The sequence below is a fragment of the Cherax quadricarinatus genome, chromosome 77, assembly GCF_038502225.1.
Source record: "Cherax quadricarinatus isolate ZL_2023a chromosome 77, ASM3850222v1, whole genome shotgun sequence".
NCBI lineage: Eukaryota > Metazoa > Arthropoda > Malacostraca > Decapoda > Parastacidae > Cherax > Cherax quadricarinatus.
In genome coordinates, this window is record NC_091368.1 from 3,781,848 (window position 1) to 3,804,365 (window position 22,518).

The 22,518-nt window shown below is 45.9% G+C and overlaps 1 protein-coding gene across 2 annotated transcripts in view; it reads left to right on the forward strand.

Annotated features, from left to right (window-relative positions):
* Positions 1-3,726: 3,726 nt before the first annotated feature.
* LOC128702016 (kielin/chordin-like protein) overlaps positions 3,727-22,518 on the forward strand; it is a 93,267-nt gene continuing 74,475 nt past the window's right edge. Inside the window, exons 1-5 of one of the 2 annotated variants that reach the window (XM_070101438.1) lie at positions 3,727-3,943; positions 13,666-13,770; positions 18,457-18,651; positions 20,175-20,291; positions 21,727-21,864. In XM_070101438.1, the coding sequence (XP_069957539.1) occupies positions 3,883-3,943; positions 13,666-13,770; positions 18,457-18,651; positions 20,175-20,291; positions 21,727-21,864 (616 nt within the window). In that variant the 5' untranslated portion in view covers positions 3,727-3,882. The remainder of the gene's footprint in view (positions 3,944-13,665; positions 13,771-18,456; positions 18,652-20,174; positions 20,292-21,726; positions 21,865-22,518) is intronic. The other variant, XM_070101439.1, reaches the window with a different exon arrangement.

Here is a 22,518-nt window from a genome sequence, read left to right on the forward strand (position 1 = left end):
ACTGGTAGTGATCACTGTCAACCTCACCCACACCATCACACTGGTAGTGATCACTGTCAACCTCACCCACACCATCACACTGGTAGTGATCACTGTCAACCTCACCCACACCATCACACTGGTAGTGATCACTGTCAACCTCACCCACACCATCACACTGGTAGTGATCACTGTCAACCTCACCCACACCATCACACTGGTAGTGATCACTGTCAACCTCACCCACACCATCACACTGGTAGTGATCACTGTCGACCTCACCCACACCATCACACTGGTAGTGATCACTGTCAACCTCACCCACACCATCACACTGGTAGTGATCACTGTCAACCTCACCCACACCATCACACTGGTAGTGATCACTGTCAACCTCACCCACACCATCACACTGGTAGTGATCACTGTCAACCTCACCCACACCATCACACTGGTAGTGATCACTGTCGACCTCACCCACACCATCACATCGAAGTTACCCAGTTTTAGTAATTAAACAAAATTTAAGCCACGACAGGTGACCTAGTTGCAAGTTCAATCAGTTGATTATTGGAGATATAGATGTATTTTAATAGCGACCGATCTAACACTTTATCTTCCCTCCTCGCTGACGGCCCCGTTTTTGACACATGATCCATCTTTGACACAGACTCCATCTTTGACACAGACTCCATCTTTGACACATGATCCATCTTTGACACATGATCCATCTCTGACACATGATCCATCTTTGACACATGATCCATCTTTGACACATGAGCCATCTCTGACACATGATCCATCTTTGACACATGATCCATCTCTGACACATGATCCATCTTTGACACATGATCCATCTTTGACACATGATCCATCTTTGACACATGATCCATCTCTGACACATGATGCATCTCTGACACATGATCCATCTCTGACACAGGCTCCATCTCTGACTTCTTGACAGTAATAGATTTATTACACAAATTTTGATTCTAGTTGATATATCACTCCTGACCAGTCTTACTAACTCTGTCTCTTATATCCTCTCCACCTTCACTAGTTTGATCAAATATATTAACCCGCTAGAACACTCTACCCTTACAGCGCTGTGTGACCTTTTCGGGTTTAGTTCTTAGTTTTGGTTATAATAATAATCTATAACTTGCTGCTCATCTGCAGGGCCCACCGGGTTTGCCACACCCCAAGAACACCTGTCTGTGGCCCATTAAATTTTATGGCGAAAGTGGAAACAGCAGTGATCACCTAGGACATTATGGCAGTCATTCCCAGAGTGCCATAATGGGTCTGGCACTAACAAAACTCAACGTCCTCCTGCTACCTGTAGAAACTAAATAAATATTTACATAATACATTTAGTGTGGGTACGTGTGTGCACTCATACATATGATTGCAAGAGTCGATTCCCAGTTGTGTGTTTCTCTCCCAGATGGGCACACACTACCTAAGTAATGGGTGATAATGTGGGTTGGTCTCAGTAAGGTCACCTTGATTTTCAAGACTCGCCAATAATAAGGTAATTCCCCCTGAACGGACGAGGGTGACAAGCGAAAGTTTTCCTTGTTACTGGTGAGTAAACAAGTGAAGCCTTGTACCTCCTGGCTGACCTTGGCTTGTGTTGGTTGGTTAATAATGTTTAAAGTCTATCTACTACACGAGGGTTATTAAGGCTGGTTGGTTGGTTAATGGGGTTTAAAGTCTATCTACTACACGAGGGTTATTAAGGCTGGTTGGTTGGTTAATGGGGTTTAAAGTTTATCTACTACACGAGGGTCATTAAGGCTGGTTGGTTGGTTAATGGGGTTTAAAGTTTATCTACTACACGAATGTCATTAAGGCTGGTAGGCTGGTTAATGGGGTTTAAAGTCCATCTACTACACGAGGGTCATTAAGGCTGGTTGGTTGGTTAATGGGGTTTAAAGTCCATCTACTACACAAGGGTCATTAAGGCTGGTTGGTTGGTTAATGGGGTTTAAAGTTTATCTACTACACGAGGGTCATTAAGGCTGGTTGGTTGGTTAATGGGGTTTAAAGTTTATCTACTACACGAGGGTCATTAAGGCTGGTTGGTTGGTTAATGGGGTTTAAAGTCCATCTACTACACGAGGGTCATTAAGGCTGGTAGGTTGGTTAATGGGGTTTAAAGTCCATCTACTACACAAGGGTCATTAAGGCTGGTTGGTTGGTTAATGGGGTTTAAAGTCTATCTACTACACGAGGGTCATTAAGGCTGCGTGTCACCTGTACACCACCAGTCAAGAATAATTTAATACCTAAAATACTGATTAATGTAAACTACCAGTGTATATACACTGAGAGACATACACCTCTCAGTGTGGCTGGCACCAACAGGTTGATAGATCAGGCCAGGAACCTTGGTCTGGGACCAGACCCTTGTGGGTTTAGCGCTGTTTTGATTATAATTGGTCAAGGACCAGACCTCAGGGGGAAGGGGGCGAGGACCCCCAACAAGCGACCATTAGTGACCATAGAGCTGAACACGAGCTCTTTAAGGCACGTATTTTGCCCCTTAGGATCTTCAGTGTCAACATCTGCGATAGACAATACACTGCAGATGGAGTGTTTCTTACGGGTTTAGCGCTTACCTATGATTAGAATCATGGGGGAATACCATGATGGTGACAGGTGTGATGGGCGTGACAGCAGGGTAAACCAGCACCAGTGAACCATCTGTGATGGCACCTACCCATCCTGTTGCTGCTGTTGCTGCTGCTGTTGCTATTACTGCTGCTGTTGTTGCTGTTGCATTGCTACTGCAACTACTGTTGCTGCTGTTGCTGCTGCTGTTGCTATTACTGCTGCTGTTGTTGCTGTTGCATTGCTACTGCAACTACTGTTGCTGCTGTTGCTGCTGCTGTTGCTATTACTGCTGCTGTTGTTGCTGTTGCATTGCTACTGCAACTACTGTTGCTGCTGTTGCTGCTGCTGTTGCTATTACTGCTGCTGTTGTTGCTGTTGCATTGCTACTGCAACTACTGTTGCTGCTGTTGCTGCTGCTGTTGCTATTACTGCTGCTGTTGTTGCTGTTGCATTGCTACTGCAACTACTGTTGCTGCTGTTGCTGCTGCTGTTGCTATTACTGCTGCTGTTGTTGCTGTTGCATTGCTACTGCAACTACTGTTGCTGCTGTTGCTGCTGCTGTTGCTATTGTTGCTGTTGATTCCCTGCCCTCCCCCAGGTAATATAAGGTCCATACGGATTTAGCGCTTCTCCCCGAATAAAAGATCAATTAAAAAAACACAACACTGATATTGCACGTTGCATGCCCTTGCTATGTTGACACTCGTGACGTCACGGCGTGCCTGGCGTCTTGCTGCCATACTGGCTCCTTATTTATTTTTCTATACAGAACAATATTAACTTGTCAACACTAAGCCATCAAAAGTTAAGACATAGTGAGGTGGTATGGCTTACGGCTGGGATAACCGGGTTAAGCCAGTGTTGGAAATTGACGATTGTGGCGAGTGTTGGCACTCGAAGTTGTATGAATAAGATGTCTCTGTGTATATACATTGAATTTGGTTCGTATTTTGGCTATTAAGGTATTCTTGACCGGTGGTTCACGGGCGACATACAGCCTTAATGACCCTCGTGTAGTAGATAAAGTTTAAACTTCGTAAATACAGCTGGTGACAGTGATGGCAGTGAGGCATAATGACCAGATGGTGGAGGGAGGGTACTTAAGAACACACACACACTCTCCCTCAACACTGACGCTGCTACACTATCTGAGTGCACACCTACACCCTCCAGTACTCAAATAATTGTGGTTGCTGGGGAAGACTCATAGTTCCTGGCCCAGCCTCTTCACTGGTTCATTATCGTTGGTCCACTCCTGCAAGAGTGGGTGAAGGTGTCGTCAGGATGAAGGTGCTGCATATACTGCTGGTGCTGGCTACGCTGGTAACTTACTGTCTGGCCAGTCGTAAGTAAATCAACCAGATTTTTTACGGTGCCTTGATGCTGGTGATGGGCTCTTGATCCAAGAAGGAAGAGCTTTTTAACTCTTGCCTCGTAGGATATATACACTGAAAGGTGTTTGTCTCTCAGTGTATATATACTGAGAGGTGTTTGTCTCTGTGTATACACACTGAGAAGTGTATGTCTGTGTATATACACTGGTAGTTTACATAAATCAGTATTTTAGGTATTAAAGTATTCTTGACTGGTGGTGTACAGGTGACATGCAGCCTTAATGACCCTCGTGTAGTAGACTTTAAACCCCATTAACCAACCAGCCTTAATAACCCTCGTGTAGTAGATAGACTTTAAACCTCATTAACCACTCTGTGAAAAGAACAGTGAAGAACATAATGGGCCCAAGGGCTGGACCTCAACATTTTATCAAAGAAAATTCCAGTTAAGAAACCACTGAGAGTATTATCCAAGGCTGGTATAACCCAGGTAAGATAAGAAGGGAGAGGAAGGAAATATTCTCCTGTCAGATAGGCAGTGCCTTGATGTTGGCACCATCAAGTCTAACTCGACTACGCCTCAGGCATTCTGTGACCCCAGTCAACAATATAACTTATTTCCCGGCCTATAAGACTCTCGCTTTTTTTCCCCCACAAGCCTTGGAAAATCATCATGCGCCTTATATGCACAAGGTTAGTTTTAAGGGCAGGTTTTGTGTTACGCTTTATCAGTTGTTTACTAACGTTACTGGCTTAGCGCTTCTTTTTGATTATAATAATAAATACTAACGTTACGTTACCACTGAACGTGCGCCTTATATGCCGGAAAATACTATAATTTGCACTTGAGGTCCCTATACTCGCCCCAGGATGCGACTAACAAGAGTGAAAACTGTATTCCCAGGCATACAACAACTATGTATTCTGTATAATGTATGTTCGCTCTCTCCTATACCCTGTTTATCCTCTGTCTCCTAGCCATAATTTATCTTATCCATCGTTCTGTGATGGAGTTAGCTTCACAAGACGATGACTGAAACACTTGTGTAACATTTATGAGAACTTTTCGCCAGCCAGTGGCTTCCTCAGTCCAGTACAGAGAAGAACGGGGGAGTTTGAAGTAATCAGTCCCCTTAGCCTGGAGACTGTGTTCAGTCCAGTGAGAGTTCTTTCTCGTGTGTGTGGTATTGTCTATGCTGAGAGATGGTAATTGTCAGGTGATAGTAACTGCAGCTCTGATGGAAGGTGACCTGTGATGCTGACCTAGCTGATGAACCGTTAATGCAATACTTGACTGTCTTCACTGTCCTACTGAAGTCTCCCATAGCTCAGGCTGACACTACTGAAGTCTCCCACAGCTCAGGCTGACACTACTGAAGTCTCCCACAGCTCAGGCTGACACTACTGAAGTCTCCCACAGCTCAGGCTGACACTACTGAAGTCTCCCACAGCTCAGGCTGACACTACTGAAGTCTCCCACAGCTCAGGCTGACACTACTGAAGTCTCCCACAGCTCAGGCTGACACTACTGAAGTCTCCCACAGCTCAGGCTGACACTACTGAAGTCTCCCACAGCTCAGGCTGACACTACTGAAGTCTCCCACAGCTCAGGCTGACACTACTGAAGTCTCCCACAGCTCAGGCTGAGCAGTGTATATACACTGAGAGACGTACACCTCTCAGTGTCAGCAGGTGCACTCAGCAGTAAGCAGGAAGGTTACTGCTTGTGCTTAGTCGTTCAAGGGGAAGGAGGAATTACCTTGATGCCGGAAGGGAAGGACTGTTGATGCGAGAGAGTGCTCTTGATGCTAGGGGAGGGCTCTTGATGCTGGTAAGAGCTCCTGATGCCGGTGAGACAGGACTCTTAATGCTAATGAGAGACCGGGGGTCTTGATGCTTTGGTAAGAGTTCTTGATATTGGTGAGGTGGTTCTTGATTCTGGTGAGGTAGTTCTTGATACTGGTGAGATTTACTCTTGATACTGGTGAGAGGATCTTGACACTGGTGAGGGAATCTTGATACTGTTGAGGGGGCTCATGATGTTTTGATGAAGTGGGTTCTTGATGTTGTGGGGCTCTTGATCAAGGAAAGTTGACCTGATCAGTCCTTCGAACCCCCCCCCTTTCTCCCTTTTCCCCCCGTCCCTAGCCTCACTCCCTGCATAACCCTTGCGGATTTAGCTCTTCCCAATGATTACAATAGTGATAACCAGCAACAATAAAAATAATTAATAATAATCTTTATTTCTACCAGTACATGATACAACTTATACAGACCATAGCTGACATCAATGACATACGACTATATAGAAAGCTCCTTGTTATACAGAGCATTTCCCGCAAATTAGGTAAATTTTGTCCCCAGGATGCGACCCACACCAGTCCACTAACACCCAGGTACCTATTTTACTGATGGGTGAACATACACAACCGGGGTAAGGAAACCCTTCCTATGTTTCCATCCCTTGGCCTGAAATTGAACCCGGACCCTCACCATGTGAAGCGAGAGCTCTTGCCACCAGGCCACGGAGCGATGTTTAGTCTTCTCTAGTACAGTTAGTCCAGCATAGCGTAGTTTGTTGTGTCTTCTGCCTCTACCCACTGCCTTAAGCCTTGTGTGTGTATGTGTGTGTGTACTCGCCTATTTGTGGTTGCAGGGGTCGATTCATAGCTCCTGGCCCCGAGTCATAGCTTGTGTGTGTCGTAGAGTGTTCTTATTGTCTAGACAGTAACAGTTGTTGCTGCTGCAAGCCACGAGGGGGTCATGAGTGTTGTTCAACGCGGCCAAGAAACCCACCAGACAGGTAGCCACAAACCCACCAGACAGGTAGCCACAAACCCACCAGACAGGTAGCCACAAACCCACCAGACAGGTAGCCACAAACCCAGTAATAAAGCCACTGGCTTCATCACACGGAAAACTGGACAAGTTTCTTCCCACAAGCGCCTTTTTCCTTCAGAAGATAACACGTAACTGGTTCAACAATTTAACATTAAGACTTTTATGGTAGTTGAATGTTTCTATCTGACTCTGTCGCTTTGAGGAGGGACTCTACATAGATCCTAATTTGATCCTACAGAGATTAATATGACAACCGAGTGCAACACTCGGTGTGGTAGGCGCTAACTGCCTACCACACAGTGTTCCACTCCATTACTGTCAACGACCGGACCTTAATAATATTAATAATATCTTTATTTCTACCAGTACATGATACAACTTATACAGACCATAGCTGACATCAATAACATACTACTATATAGAAAGACCCTTGTTATGCTAAGTATTTCCCGTAAATTAGGTCAGTTTTATCCCAGGATGCGACCCCCACCAGTCCACTAACACCCAGGTACCTATTGTACTGATGGGTGAATATACACAACCAGTGTAAGGAAACACGCCCAATGTTTCTACCCTCGCCGGGAAACGAACGCGGACCCTCAGCGTGAGACGGTCCTGGCCATCGTGAAGCAGACTGGTTACCCTGACTACCACCAACTACAGTTCCAACTAGGTCGCACAATACTGATTCTTGAATACCAGGAGGAAACACACACACACACACACACACACACACACACACACACACACACACACACACACACACACACACACACACACACACACACACACACACACACAGAATTAATAAATACATGTTTATTCTATCATGATACAATGTTAGTACAGAAATGTCCCGTAGCTGGGTTGGTAGCGCACTCAGCTTACACACTGAGTTCCGTGGTTCGATTCCCGGTGTGGATGGAAAAACAGGACGTGTTTCCCTAAGACACTTGCTGCCCCGGTTCACCTAACAGTAAAATAGGTACGTGGGTGTTAGTCGACTGGTGTGGGTCGCATCCTGGGACCAAAATAAACCGAAGTTGCGGGAAATGCTCTGCATAACAAGGGACTTATAATAACATGTCATTAATTTCAGCTATGGTCTGTGTACCTTGTACACGTCAGTCCCATGTTAGAGGACGCAGCAGCAGTGTGGAGCCACACCAGATCGAATTACCTAGAGTTTACCTGGAGAGAGTTCCGGGGGTCAACGCCCCCGCGGCCCGGTCTGTGACCAGGCCTCCTGGTGGATCAGAGCCTGATCAACCAGGCTGTTACTGCTGGCTGCACGCAAACCAACGTACGAGCCACAGCCCGGCTGGTTAGGAACCGACTTTTGGTGCTTGTCCAGTGCCAGCTTGAAGACTGCCAGGGGTCTGTTGGTAATCCCCCTTATGTATGCTGGGAGGCAGTTGAACAGTCTCGGGCCCCTGACACTTATTGTATGGTCTCTTAACGTGCTAGTGACACCCCTGCTTTTCATTGGGGGGATGTTGCATCGTCTGCCAAGTCTTTTGCTTTCGTAGCGAGTGATTTTCGTGTGCAAGTTCGGTACTAGTCCCTCTAGGATTTTCCAGGTGTATATAATCATGTATCTCTCCCGCCTGCGTTCCAGGGAATACAGGTTTAGGAACCTCAAGCGCTCCCAGTAATTGAGGTGTTTTATCTCCGTTATGCGCGCCATGAAGGTTCTCTGTACATTTTCTAGGTCAGCAATTTCACCTGCCTTGAAAGGTGCTGTTAGTGTACAGCAATATTCCAGCCTAGATAGAACAAGTGACCTGAAGAGTGTCATCATGGGCTTGGCATCCCTAGTTTTGAAGGTTCTCATTATCCATCCTGTCATTTTTCTAGCAGATGCGATTGATACAATGTTATGGTCCTCGAAGGTGAGATCCTCCGGCATGATCACTCAAGAAACAGGAAAAAGTGCAGAGGTTTGCAACGAGACTAGTCCTAGAGCCGAGTAGAAGACCTTAACATGATATAATATTAGAGGATAGTAGGACTAGGGGGAGATATCACTACGACAGAGAAAATAATAAGATAAATTTATAAGGTGAACAGGGACAGGTTGTTCTAGAAGCGGGATGAACAGGGATGTTAGGAAGTATTTCTTCAGACTGCAGTGGTCAGGAAGTGGAACGACCTGGGCAATAGAGGCAAGATTCATACATAGCTTAAAGAACAGGTATGATAAGGTTCACGTAGCCGAAAGTGAAGCCAATAGTGATTAGCTAAGAGGAGGGGCCAGGAACATAGACTCAACCCCTGCAATCATAAACAGGAAAAGACAAATATGTAAACACGAGGGGAGAGAGAGAGAGAGAGGCAGGCAGGCAGGCAGGCAGGCAGGCAGGCAGGCAAACCTGGGCACCTTAAAACAGTTAGGTGAACTGGATGCTTGTTAGTGGGGGTGGGATTTGGGGGGTCGAAGGTGGGGTTGAAGAATAAGACTGGGGTGAAGGAGGAACCAAACACACTGGTCATTACAGATATTTCCTACATTAAAAACCAAGACGGTAACGGTGTCCCGTGGCCTGGTTGGCAACACACTCGCCTCACACACTGAGTATCCGTGGTTCAGTTTCCGGCACGGGTGGAAACATTGACCGTGTTTCCTTACATCTGCGGTCCCCGTTCACCTAGCAGTAAGTAGGTACCTGGGTGTTAGTGGACTGGTGTGGGTGGCATCCTGGGAGGCAACATTGAAGAACCACGATGGAAATATGACGTATGAAAGTCACACTGACTTTCTTGGGTTATCCTGGGTGGCTAACCTTCCCCTGGGTTATCCTGGGTGGCTAACCTTCCCCTGGGTTATCCTGGGTGGCTAACCTTCCCCTGGGTTATCCTGGGTGGCTAACCTTCCCCTGGGTTATCCTGGGTGGCTAACCTTCCCCTGGGTTATCCTGGGTGGCTAACCTTCCCCTGGGTTATCCTGGGTGGCTAACCTTCCCCTGGGTTATCCTGGGTGGCTAACCTTCCCCTGGGTTATCCTGGGTGGCTAACCCTCCCCTGGGTTATCCTGGGTGGCTAACCTTCCCCTGGGTTATCCTGGGTGGCTAACCTTCCCCTGGGTTATCCTGGGTGGCTAACCTTCCCCTGGGTTATCCTGGGTGGCTAACCCTCCCTCCCCTGGGTTATCCTGGGTGGCTAACCCTCCCCTGGGTTATCCTGGGTGGCTAACCCTCCCCTGGGTTATCCTGGGTGGCTAACCCTCCCCTGGGTTATCCTGGGTGGCTAACCCTCCCCTGGGTTATCCTGGGTGGCTAACCCTCCCCTGGGTTATCCTGGGTGGCTAACCCTCCCCTGGGTTATCCTGGGTGGCTAACCCTCCCCTGAGTTATCCTGGGTGGCTAACCCTCCCCTGGGTTATCCTGGGTGGCTAACCCTCCCCTGGGTTATCCTGGGTGGCTAACCCTCCCCTGGGTTATCCTGGGTGGCTAACCCTCCCCTGGGTTATCCTGGGTGGCTAACCCTCCCCTGGGTTATCCTGGGTGGCTAACCCTCCCCTGGGTTATCCTGGGTGGCTAACCCTCCCCTGGGTTATCCTGGGTGGCTAACCCTCCCCTGGGTTATCCTGGGTGGCTAACCCTCCCCTGGGTTATTCTGGGTGGCTAACCCTCCCCTGGGTTATCCTGGGTGGCTAACCCTCCCCTGGGTTATCCTGGGTGGCTAACCCTCCCCTGGGTTATCCTGGGTGGCTAACCCTCCCCTGGGTTATCCTGGGTGGCTAACCCTCCCCTGGGTTATCCTGGGTGGCTAACCCTCCCCTGGGTTATCCTGGGTGGCTAACCCTCCCCTGGGTTATCCTGGGTGGCTAACCCTCCCCTGGGTTATCCTGGGTGGCTAACCCTCCCCTGGGTTATCCTGGGTGGCTAACCCTCCCCTGGGTTATCCTGGGTGGCTAACCCTCCCCTGGGTTATTCTGGGTGGCTAACCCTCCCCTGGGTTATCCTGGGTGGCTAACCCTCCCCTGGGTTATCCTGGGTGGCTAACCCTCCCCTGGGTTATCCTGGGTGGCTAACCCTCTCCTGGGTTACCCTGGGTGGCTAACCCTCCCCTGGGTTACCCTGGGTGGCTAACCCTCCCCTGGGTTACCCTGGGTGGCTAACCCTCCCCTGGGTTACCCTGGGTGGCTAACCCTCCCCTGGGTTACCCTGGGTGGCTAACCCTCCCCTGGGTTACCCTGGGTGGCTAACCCTCCCCTGGGTTACCCTGGGTGGCTAACCCTCCCCTGGGTTACCCTGGGTGGCTAACCCTCCCCTGGGTTACCCTGGGTGGCTAACCCTCCCCTGGGTTACCCTGGGTGGTTAACCCTCCCCTGGGTTACCCTGGGTGGCTAACCCTCCCCTGGGTTACCCTGGGTGGCTAACCCTCCCCTGGGTTACCCTGGGTGGCTAACCCTCCCCTGGGTTACCCTGGGTGGCTAACCCTCCCCTGGGTTACCCTGGGTGGCTAACCCTCCCCTGGGTTACCCTGGGTGGCTAACCCTCCCCTGGGTTACCCTGGGTGGCTAACCCTCCCCTGGGTTACCCTGGGTGGCTAACCCTCCCCTGGGTTACCCTGGGTGGCTAACCCTCCCCTGGGTTACCCTGGGTGGCTAACCCTGCCCTGGGTTACCCTGGCTGGCTAACCCTGCCCTGGGTTACCCTGGCTGGCTAACCCTGCCCTGGGTTACCCTGGCTGGCTAACCCTGCCCTGGGTTACCCTGGCTGGCTAACCCTGCCCTGGGTTACCCTGGCTGGCTAACCCTGCCCTGGGTTACCCTGGCTGGCTAACCCTGCCCTGGGTTACCCTGGCTGGCTAACCCTGCTCCGGGTTACCCTGGCTGGCTAACCCTGCCCTGCGTTACCCTGGCTGGCTAACCCTGCCCTGGGTTACCCTGGCTGGCTAACCCTGCCCTGGGTTACCCTGGCTGGCTAACCCTGCCCTGGGTTACCCTGGGTGGCTAACCCTCCCCTGGGTTACCCTGGCTGGCTAACCCTGCCCTGGGTTACCCTGGCTGGCTAACCCTGCCCTGGGTTACCCTGGCTGGCTAACCCTGCCCTGGGTTACCCTGGCTGGCTAACCCTGCCCTGGGTTACCCTGGCTGGCTAACCCTGCCCTGGGTTACCCTGGCTGGCTAACCCTGCCCTGGGTTACCCTGGCTGGCTAACCCTGCCCTGGGTTACCCTGGCTGGCTAACCCTGCCCTGGGTTACCCTGGCTGGCTAACCCTGCCCTGGGTTACCCTGGCTGGCTAACCCTGCCCTGGGTTACCCTGGCTGGCTAACCCTGCCCTGGGTTACCCTGGCTGGCTAACCCTGCCCTGGGTTACCCTGGCTGGCTAACCCTGCCCTGGGTTACCCTGGCTGGCTAACCCTGCCCTGGGTTACCCTGGCTGGCTAACCCTGCCCTGGGTTACCCTGGCTGGCTAACCCTGCCCTGGGTTACCCTGGGTGGCTAACCCTCCCCTGGGTTACCCTGGCTGGCTAACCCTGCCCTGGGTTACCCTGGCTGGCTAACCCTGCCCTGGGTTACCCTGGCTGGCTAACCCTGCCCTGGGTTACCCTGGCTGGCTAACCCTGCCCTGGGTTACCCTGGCTGGCTAACCCTGCCCTGGGTTACCCTGGCTGGCTAACCCTGCCCTGGGTTACCCTGGCTGGCTAACCCTGCCCTGGGTTACCCTGGCTGGCTAACCCTGCCCTGGGTTACCCTGGCTGGCTAACCCTGCCCTGGGTTACCCTGGCTGGCTAACCCTGCCCTGGGTTACCCTGGCTGGCTAACCCTGCCCTGGGTTACCCTGGCTGGCTAACCCTGCCCTGGGTTACCCTGGCTGGCTAACCCTGCCCTGGGTTACCCTGGCTGGCTAACCCTGCCCTGGGTTACCCTGGGTGGCTAACCCTCCCCTGGGTTACCCTGGGTGGCTAACCCTGCCCTGGGTTACCCTGGGTGGCTAACCCTGCCCTGGGTTACCCTGGCTGGCTAACCCTGCCCTGGGTTACCCTGGCTGGCTAACCCTGCCCTGGGTTACCCTGGCTGGCTAACCCTGCCCTGGGTTACCCTGGGTGGCTAACCCTGCCCTGGGTTACCCTGGCTGGCTAACCCTGCCCTGGGTTACCCTGGCTGGTTAACCCTGCCCTGGGTTACCCTGGCTGGCTAACCCTGCCCTGGGTTACCCTGGCTGGCTAACCCTGCCCTGGGTTACCCTGGCTGGCTAACCCTCCCATGGGTTACCCTGGGTGGCTAACCCTACCCTGGGTTACCCTGGCTGGCTAACCCTGCCCTGGGTTACCCTGGCTGGCTAACCCTGCCCTGGGTTACCCTGGCTGGCTAACCCTGCCCTGGGTTACCCTGGCTGGCTAACCCTGCCCTGGGTGACCCCGGCTGGCTAACCCTGCCCTGGGTTACCCTGGCTGGCTAACCCGGCCCTGGGTTACCCTGGCTGGCTAACCCTGCCCTGGGTTACCCTGGCTGGTTAACCCTGCCCTGGGTTACCCTGGCTGGCTAACCCTGCCCTGGGTTACCCTGGCTGGCTAACCCTGCCCTGGGTTACCCTGGCTGGCTAACCCTGCCCTGGGTTACCCTGGCTGGCTAACCCTGCCCTGGGTTACCCTGGCTGGCTAACCTTGCCCTGGGTTACCCTGGCTGGCTAACCCTACCCTGGGTTACCCTGGCTGGCTAACCCTGCCCTGGGTTACCCTGGCTGGCTAACCCTGCCCTGGGTTACCCTGGCTGGCTAACCCTGCCCTGGGTTACCCTGGCTGGCTAACCCTTCCTACCCCAGGTTAAAATACCCAACAAATGTTAACATAACATTCCACTCAACCCTCAATGATTTAACTAAACAGTATTTTAAAATTCATTTTGTCCCATGATTCCTGATGCCTGTGTCTCCCCCACAGCTGGTCGTTGTAAGGAGGGCACCACTTACAAGAAGGACTGCAATAGCTGTGGTTGTTTTAATGGCCGGGAATATTGCACACTCATGGCGTGTCTGGAACCACTGCGTACGTTGAAAAGTATTGGTTTATAGTTTTTATATAGTAATTTTTCGCTTTAAGCGAGATTTATTTAGTTTTTAATTAATAAAGTTGGTAGAATTACCGACAATATGTAAAGTAAAAGGACACAAGTGCAACTAATGTGACATTTATTGTGGCAACGTTTCGCTCTCCAGGAACTTTATCAAGCCATTACAAACAATACATGGACACAGAGGGTATATATAGGCTCAGAGTGAGGTGCAATACTAGTGAGGTACCATTTAGATGTTCACTAGTGGTAGTAGTAGTAGTAGTGGTAGTGACAAAAGTAATACAATAAGGTAGAGCAATTAATTTGTACATGAGTAAAAGGATATAAAAGCTATTACTTGGGTAACATAAAAATAGGTTGGACAAATATAGACTGGAAAGAGGCAGCTTGTTTCAGTGTTCACATTACAGAGTGTGAACACTGAAACAAGCTGCCTCTTTCCAGTCTATATATTTGTCCAACCTATTTTTATGTTACCCAAGTAATAGCTTTTATATCCTTTTACTCATGTACGAATTAATTGCTCTACCATATTGTATTACTACTACTACTACTACTACTACTACTACTACCACTACCACTAGTGAACATCGAAATGGTACCTCACTAGTGTTGCACCTCTCTGAGCCTTTATATACCCTCTGTGTCCATGTATTGTTTGTAATGGCTTGATAAAGCTCCTGGAGAGCGAAACGTTGCCACAATAAAATGTCACATTAGTTGCACTTTTGTCCTATTACCTTACATACAGTTTTTAATTATTTGATCCTGGGATTTTTTCGTCTTCTGTTTGGAAATGTGTGTAGAGATGTACAATACCTGTACTGATCTCTCTCTCTCTCTCTCTCTCTCTCTCTCTCTCTCTCTCTCTCTCTCTCTCTCTCTCTCTCTCTCTCTCTCTCTCTCTCTCTCTCTCTCTCTCTCTCTCTCTCTCTCTCTCTCTCTCTCTCTCTCTCTCTCTCTCTCTCTCTCTCTCTCTCTCTCTCTCTCTCTCTCTCTCTCTCTCTCTCTCTCTCTCTCTCTCTCTCTCTCTCTCTCTCTCTCTCTCTCTCTCTCTCTCTCTCTCTCTCTCTCTCTCTCTCTCTCTCTCTCTCTCTCTCTCTCTCTCTCTCTCTCTCTCTCTCTCTCTCTCTCTCTCTCTCTCTCTCTCTCTCTCTCTCTCTCTCTCTCTCTCTCTCTCTCTCTCTCTCTCTCTCTCTCTCTCTCTCTCTCTCTCTCTCTCTCTCTCTCTCTCTCTCTCTCCTCTCTCTCTCTCTCTCTCTCTCTCTCTCTCTCACTCTCTCTCTCTCTCTCTCTCTCTCTCTCTCTCTCCCCCTCTCCTCTCTCTCTCTCTCTCTCTCTCTCTCTCTCTCTCTCTCTCTCTCTCTCTCTCTCTCTCTCTCTCTCTCTCTCTCTCTCTCTCTCTCTCTCTCTCTCTCTCTCTCTCTCTCTCTCTCTCTCTCTCTCTCTCCTCTCTCTCTCTCTCTCTCTCTCTCTCTCTCTCTCTGACTATTCATTACATGAAAAATCATTTTATTAAGAAACGAAACGTGAAATTTTAAGCAGTGTTTTTTTTTCCATATTTCATAATGTTCATTTAAATGTGTTAGAGCAGCAGTCAACACTACTGCACGAGGCACCATCATGTTGCCATCACAGCTAGTTAAACTGCAATATCTGCCTTGCATTCTCAAGGAGGGACGAGAATGTTGCAGTCGTGGATAATCACTACAACCCTGATGTCTATCTCAGTAGTATCAGTCCCCAGTAGTACCAGTTACCAGCAGCATGACTCACTACCAACCGTCTGCGTGAATCACTGACTGGTATTCATGTTGCTGCTGACCATAGGGCCTGGGTTCGATTCCCAGCCAGAGTAGAAACATTGGACGTGTTTCTTTCCACCTGTTGTCTGTTCCCCATCAGTAAAATGGGTACCTGGGTGTTAGTGGACTGGTGTGGGTCGCATCCCGGGACACTGACCTAATTTGCCCAAAATGCGGAGCATAACAAGGGACTTTCTATATAGTAGTATGTCATTGTTGTCAGCTAAGACTGTATACCTTGTACATGTACTTGTAGTAAATAACGATATTATTATAAAGTATGTTTTGAATGCCGCTCACCCCTACGACCCCAATTCATGAGTCAGTCTTAAGATAGAGAGCAGAGAGGCAAGGCGGGTCTGGTGCTTCCCATATATTCCATTATAATTATACTAGAACATCCAACGTGAGTGTAATTACCCTATCCACGTGACATCTACACTTTTGGCAAAGATGGTTATTGAGAGAATGATGGTTAATGTTTCCTTTTTTTGGGTAACCCAGTCGTGTTGGGAAATGACTAAATTACTGAGATATATATATTATTTCAACAAACCGGCCGTATCCCACCAAGGCAGGGTGGTCCAAAAAGAAAAACAAAAGTTTCTCTTTAAATTTAGTAATTTATACAGGAGAAGGGGTTACTAGCCCCTTGCTCCCGGCATTTTAGTTGCCCCTCACAACACGCATGGCTTACGGAGGAAGAATTCTGTTCCACTTCCCCATGGAGATACGAGGAAATAAACAAAAACAAGAACTAGTAAGAAAACAGAAGAAAACCCAGAGGGGTGTGTGTGTGTGTAATATATATATATGCTTGTACATGTATGTGTAGCATGACCTAAGTGTACCTGGAGAGAGTTCCGGGGGTCAACGCCCCCGCGGCCCGGTCTGTGACCAGGCCTCCTGGTGGATCAGAGCCTGATCAACCAGGCTGTTACTGTTGGCTGCACGCAAACCAACGTACGAGCCACAGCCCGGCTGGTCAGGAACCGACTTTAGGTGCTTGTCCAGTGCCAGCTTGAAGACTGCCAGGGGTCTGTTGGTAATCCCCCTTATGTGTGCTGGGAGGCAGTTGAACAGTCTCGGGCCACTGACACTTATTGTATGGTCTCTTAACGTGCTAGTGACACCCCTGATTTTCATTGGGGGGATGTTGCATCGTCTGCCAAGTCTTTTGCTTTCGTAGTGAGTGATTTTCGTGTGCAAGTTCGGTACTAGTCCCTCTAGGACTTTCCAGGTGTGCATAATCATGCATCTCTCCCGCCTGCGTTCCAGGAAATACAGGTTTAGGAACCTCAAGCGCTCCCAGTAATTGAGGTGTTTTATCTCCGTTATGCGTGCCGTGAAGGTTCTCTGTACATTTTCTAGGTCAGTAATTTCACCTGCCTTGAAAGGTGCTGTTAGTGTGCAGCAATATTCCAGCCTAGATAGAACAAGTGACCTGAAGAGTGTCATCATGGGCTTGGCCTCCCTAGTTTTGAAGGTTCTCATTATCCATCCTGTCATTTTTCTAGCAGATGCGATTGATACAATGTTATGGTCCTTGAAGGTGAGATCCTCCGACATGATTAGTAAGTAAGTAAGTAAGTAAGTAAATTTATTCAGGTATACACAATACAGTTACATAGAATTATCATACATAGCAGCATATGTGTAGAGAACCTAGGATAACCCAAAAAAGTCAGACAGAGTGACTTATTTCCATTGGGGTCACTCCCAGGTCTTCGACGTTGGTGTTTCGCTCTATTTTGTGGCCAGAATTTGTTTTGTACTCTGATGAAGATTTAATTTCCTCGTGTAAGTAGAAGTAGCAAGACGTACGTGAAACCTTGCATGTTTACGAGACAAAAAATGGACACCAGCAATCCTACCATCATGTAAAACAATTACAGTTTTTCGTTTTACACTCGCTTGGCAGGACGGTAGTACCTCCCTGGGCGGTTGTCTACCAACCTACTACCTAGGATATATATATATATATATATATATATATATATATATATATATATATATATATATATATATATATATATATATATATATATATATATATATATATATATATATATATATATATATATATATATATATATATATATATATATATATATATATATATATATATATATATATATATATATATATATATATATATATATATATATATATATATATATATATATATATATATATATATATATATATATATATATATATATATATATATATATATATATATATATATATATATATATATATGCAATAAGATCACAGTGAACAGGTGATTTCAAAATATGCAAAACAACCACTCTGAAAGAATAGAGAAATTCACATTTATAATTAATAGAATTTGGGAAGAATTTAATAATACACTGGACAAATAATTTTTAAATTTTCTTGGGTAGAATAGCTTGGGGGTGAGTTGTGCAAAGGACCTATCCAAGTTGGCTCGCCGCGTGTCACGTGTTTAACCGTTGTGGGATCTGATAGTGAGGTGTTGGCCGGACCCCTTATATAGCTTCCTTGGATGCTTCACTTTCATAGTTCCTTGATAATGTGAGTAGTCACGAAAGCGCTTGGAATTTCTCTATTCTTTCAGAGTGGTTGTTTTGCATATATATATATATATATACATATATATATACATATATATATATATATATATATATATATATATATATATATATATATATATATATATTATATATATATATATATATATATATTATATATATAATATATAATATATATATTTATATGTATATAATATATATATTGTATACAAATAGTTATTCAGATTTTACTGACAGTCTCTCTCAGACAAATTAACTGAATTTTTTATTCGAATAGGCTACCGGAGGCAGATACAGGAAAGAGACAGACTGAGTGAGGAAGCTGGAAGACAGTCACAAGAGGAAGCTGGAAGACAGACAGAAGAGGGAGACTGTGTAGGAGATCCTGACATCAGTCGCTGGAGGATCGAGTGTAACTGGTGTCGGTGTGTTAACGGCAAAGGAAGTTGTACTCGTAAAGGATGCCCTCACAGTATGTTTACCCATTATTAACGAAGAACTACACACATGTGCAACATCTGGGTTTCTTTATTGTAGACGTTTCCCATCCAGTGGCTTTATCAACACCATAAAGACACCCAGATGTTCCACATGTGTCTAATTCTTCATGTCGGTATTGTGCACTATACATTTACAGTCCCTTATTAATGCATGTTTTCTAGTGGCTAGTCAGTGAATTTTGTCTTTATATTACTAGATAGAGAAACTAGTCAGATCTTATAGAAAAGGGGACCATGTTTAGGCAAAGATGTCCCCCTTTCTGGCCAATTCCTGCATTTACCCTTGCATATTTTTGCATATATATGTAGATATAGGTATATTTGTTTGTATACAGATATATGCATACAATAACTTCTTGTAGCGTGTCAGACACACCTTTTAAGAAGATCTTTTAGGCATTAAAAGAGTTTGTTCGGAGACCACTGGTTGGTAACTATGGCTCTATGCGGTACATACTGTAGTGGCTCTGTAAACTATTAAATAGGTGTCTCGTAGCTATCTTTCCCCCAGTAAAGGACTTCGCTGTGATGTTTAACCCTGGTATGGAAAATTTTATAGGGTGTTACCTGTATGTACCTCAACATTACATGCATACAAGTAATCTCACTGGGAGACAACCATATTGTTTACCGTAGTCACCCCGTGTAGACATGTGAGAAAACTTAACCACCCCTGGTCACGGCAAGTGGTTCCTTCGACCTCACAATCTTAACATATTTTAAACTTTTAAAAATTATGCATTTTTATTATAGTTTCTGGTGATATATTAGGTTTCTCCGTTTTCTCTTGAGGAAAAAACATCCATACCCATTTTCTCTGGAATTAATAGATGGTATACTCTTATAAATTTACCAGTTCCCGTCCCATTTAACTTAGGTTTAGTAAGTTTATTTAGACATAGGTACACATAAGTACTGTATAAAAGAAATAAAGCATCCGGATTTGAATTTAATTAAGCTACTGAATATGGAATTAGTTTAACATCTTTATTATGCACCTCCTGTGGGCGGTAATCAAAAGATCAGAGGTACATAATGGGTCCAGGGACTATGCCATAGAGATGAGAAATTAAGTATGCAATGACTATTCAAATTTTAACTTCTTTTTATGCAGTACAAAGATAAAGTACAGTTTATATGAAAGTAAATATTGTTGGGTACAAAAGAAAGCCACTAGTTACAATGCATGTCGAGCGAACTAATCCTAATGAGTCACCGTGGGTTCATTATTATTATTATTATAATCAAGGGGGAAGCGCTAAACCCGGAGGATTATACAGCGCCTGGGGGGGGGATGTGGAAGGCATTCGGGCTTAATTCGGGGAACTGGAGCACAGATCCAATTCCCAAAATCAAGAGCCCCTCACCAACATCAAGGAACCTTCCTTGAGGGGACCGTGGGTTCAAACCCCACCTGTTCCATTTTTTTAAATCATAATGCTTAGAGATTACTTAAGAATTATACTATTAATTAGGAATTTTTTATGCCTTTCAGCAATTTTGCAACGCTTGATCAATACACCAGAGTGTGAGGGCTCACCCACCTGGCAGAGGGACTGCAACACGTGCACATGTGATAATGGTCGTGCACGGTGCACCACCAAGACATGTGGTCAGTAGTATGTGTTGTAACTACTGTACACTCAATTCTTTTCCCCGGTTCTATTCTTTATTTCAAAATTACTGTATAAAAAAAATTATTTCCATGGTGAAATGGAATAGAATTTTTCCTCCATAAGTCATGTGTGTCATAAGAGGCAACTAAAATGTTGGGAGGGAGGGGCTAGTAACCCCTTCTGTATAAACTACTAAATTTAAAAAGAAAAACTTTTGTTTTTCTTTTTTAGGTCACCCTGCCTTGGTGGGATATGGCCAGTTTGTTGAAAAAAAGAAATGCGATAATATTAAGTCCCAAAGGATGAATAGAATTTGGATCAAAACCTAATTTTGTCTTAATCTCATTATATCGTTATTTTATTTTTTTAAGCATCTAATATATGGTATTAATAAAAATTTAAAAGAAAAGATTCAAGTTACAAAATAATTCATAATTTAAAATATAAAATGTTACAGTTGTCTAATAATCAAAGTACAAGTGGTATTACTACTACTGTATATTCGTGGGGACTCCCAAAACCCATAAGGGTCATGCAGCATTTTGGGTAAAATTGAAAATGGGTTAGGCAAAAATTTTTGTTAGCGGATTTGGGTTTGAGAAGGACTTGCTCATTAATGGGCCAGTAGGTCTGCTGCAGTGTTCCTCCTTTCTTGTGTTCTTATGACTAATTCTAGTACTGATGAATATTAAAAAATAAAAATGTGTTTAGCTCATTATTTTTAAGATGCATCAGTTTATTGTTGTTCTCTGCTATTTATGGTTGCAGCGATCAAGTTGCAGCTCCTGGCCCCTGTGGTTAATGTGTTCATATATAAAACTTGAGACTTGAATGTCAACAAGCTAGTTTCTTGCATTTATATTAAAAATATTTTGGAACACTAATAAATTCATAGTATGTTTTTATTATATTCCTGAGTAAACTCCAAACTCATATAGAGGAGCTCTGTATGAGAGATGACTGTATATATTGTTTGTTCTGTGTCTGTCTTGTATGAAAAAAGCTAGAAATTGAAATTTGGTAAATGCTTCTAGGATATGGATGCATAGAAGAAATCTATTACTACTCAGTATTTGGTGTATGTGTCGTGATGTATTGGTAGTGTATTAGGTCATACTTCTTGGTGAGTTTTCTGCATAGTACCTTGAAGGGGGGATTGTTACTGTCCTCGGAGTGGCAAGGATGGACATCCAGGATTAAGTAAGTTTATTTAGGTACAGGTACACATAAGTACAGTTATCATACATAGCAACATTATCTAGAATAGCCCAAAAAAGTAAGACAATGTGACTCGTTTCCATTGGGGTCCTAAGCTTATTTCCATTGGGGTCCTTGTATCACTTAATAAATTTCCCCAGCCTCCTTCCCCTTCACTGCTCTTCATGAATTGTTTATAGTATTTATCTTCTTCATCCATATTTTTACATACAGGGGCACCTTTACCTGGTGGTCTCCTTGAAAGCGGACGCTGTGTGCCGGGAACAAGCTGGTATGATGGATGCAACACATGTGGATGTCAAGAAGATGGAACAGTTGGTTCTTGCACGACCAGAGAGTGTCCACCCTCAGGTATTGTATGTTGTTTCTAGCTCTCTTCTCTTGTTACCATCTTCTACTAGCAGGATATACTTTGAGGCTTTATGGAGCATTGTACAGGTCTTCCTCAACTTACGATGGGGTTACGTTGCATTGAACCCATCGTAAGATGAAAATATTGCAAATCAAAAATCAATACAGTGGACGCCCGGTTAACGATATTTTTTCACTCCAGAAGTATGTTCAGGTGCCAGTACTGACCGAATTTGTTCCCATAAGGAATATTGTGAAGTAGATTAGTCCATTTCAGACCCCCAAACATACACGTACAAATGCACTTGCATAAATACACTTACATAATTGGTCACATTCGGAGGTGATCGTTATGCGGGGGTCCACTGTATATGATAAATAAACGAGTAGAGAAATTACTATTGTCACTGAATACATAAGTAAACAAATAATTACTATAACTAAGTACTAGTATTAAAAAGTAAATAAATGAATACAAGTTATGGACTTGCTGCCTTAATGTTCGGCAATTATCTTAAGTTTCATCTCCAGAGTAATTGTTGCATACCATTGTAAAGTGAAAATATAAGTTGAACCATCATAAATCATGGAATACCTGTATAGAGATAGGAAACAAGCAAATTGGATTTAAGTAAATTTATTTAGGTATACACA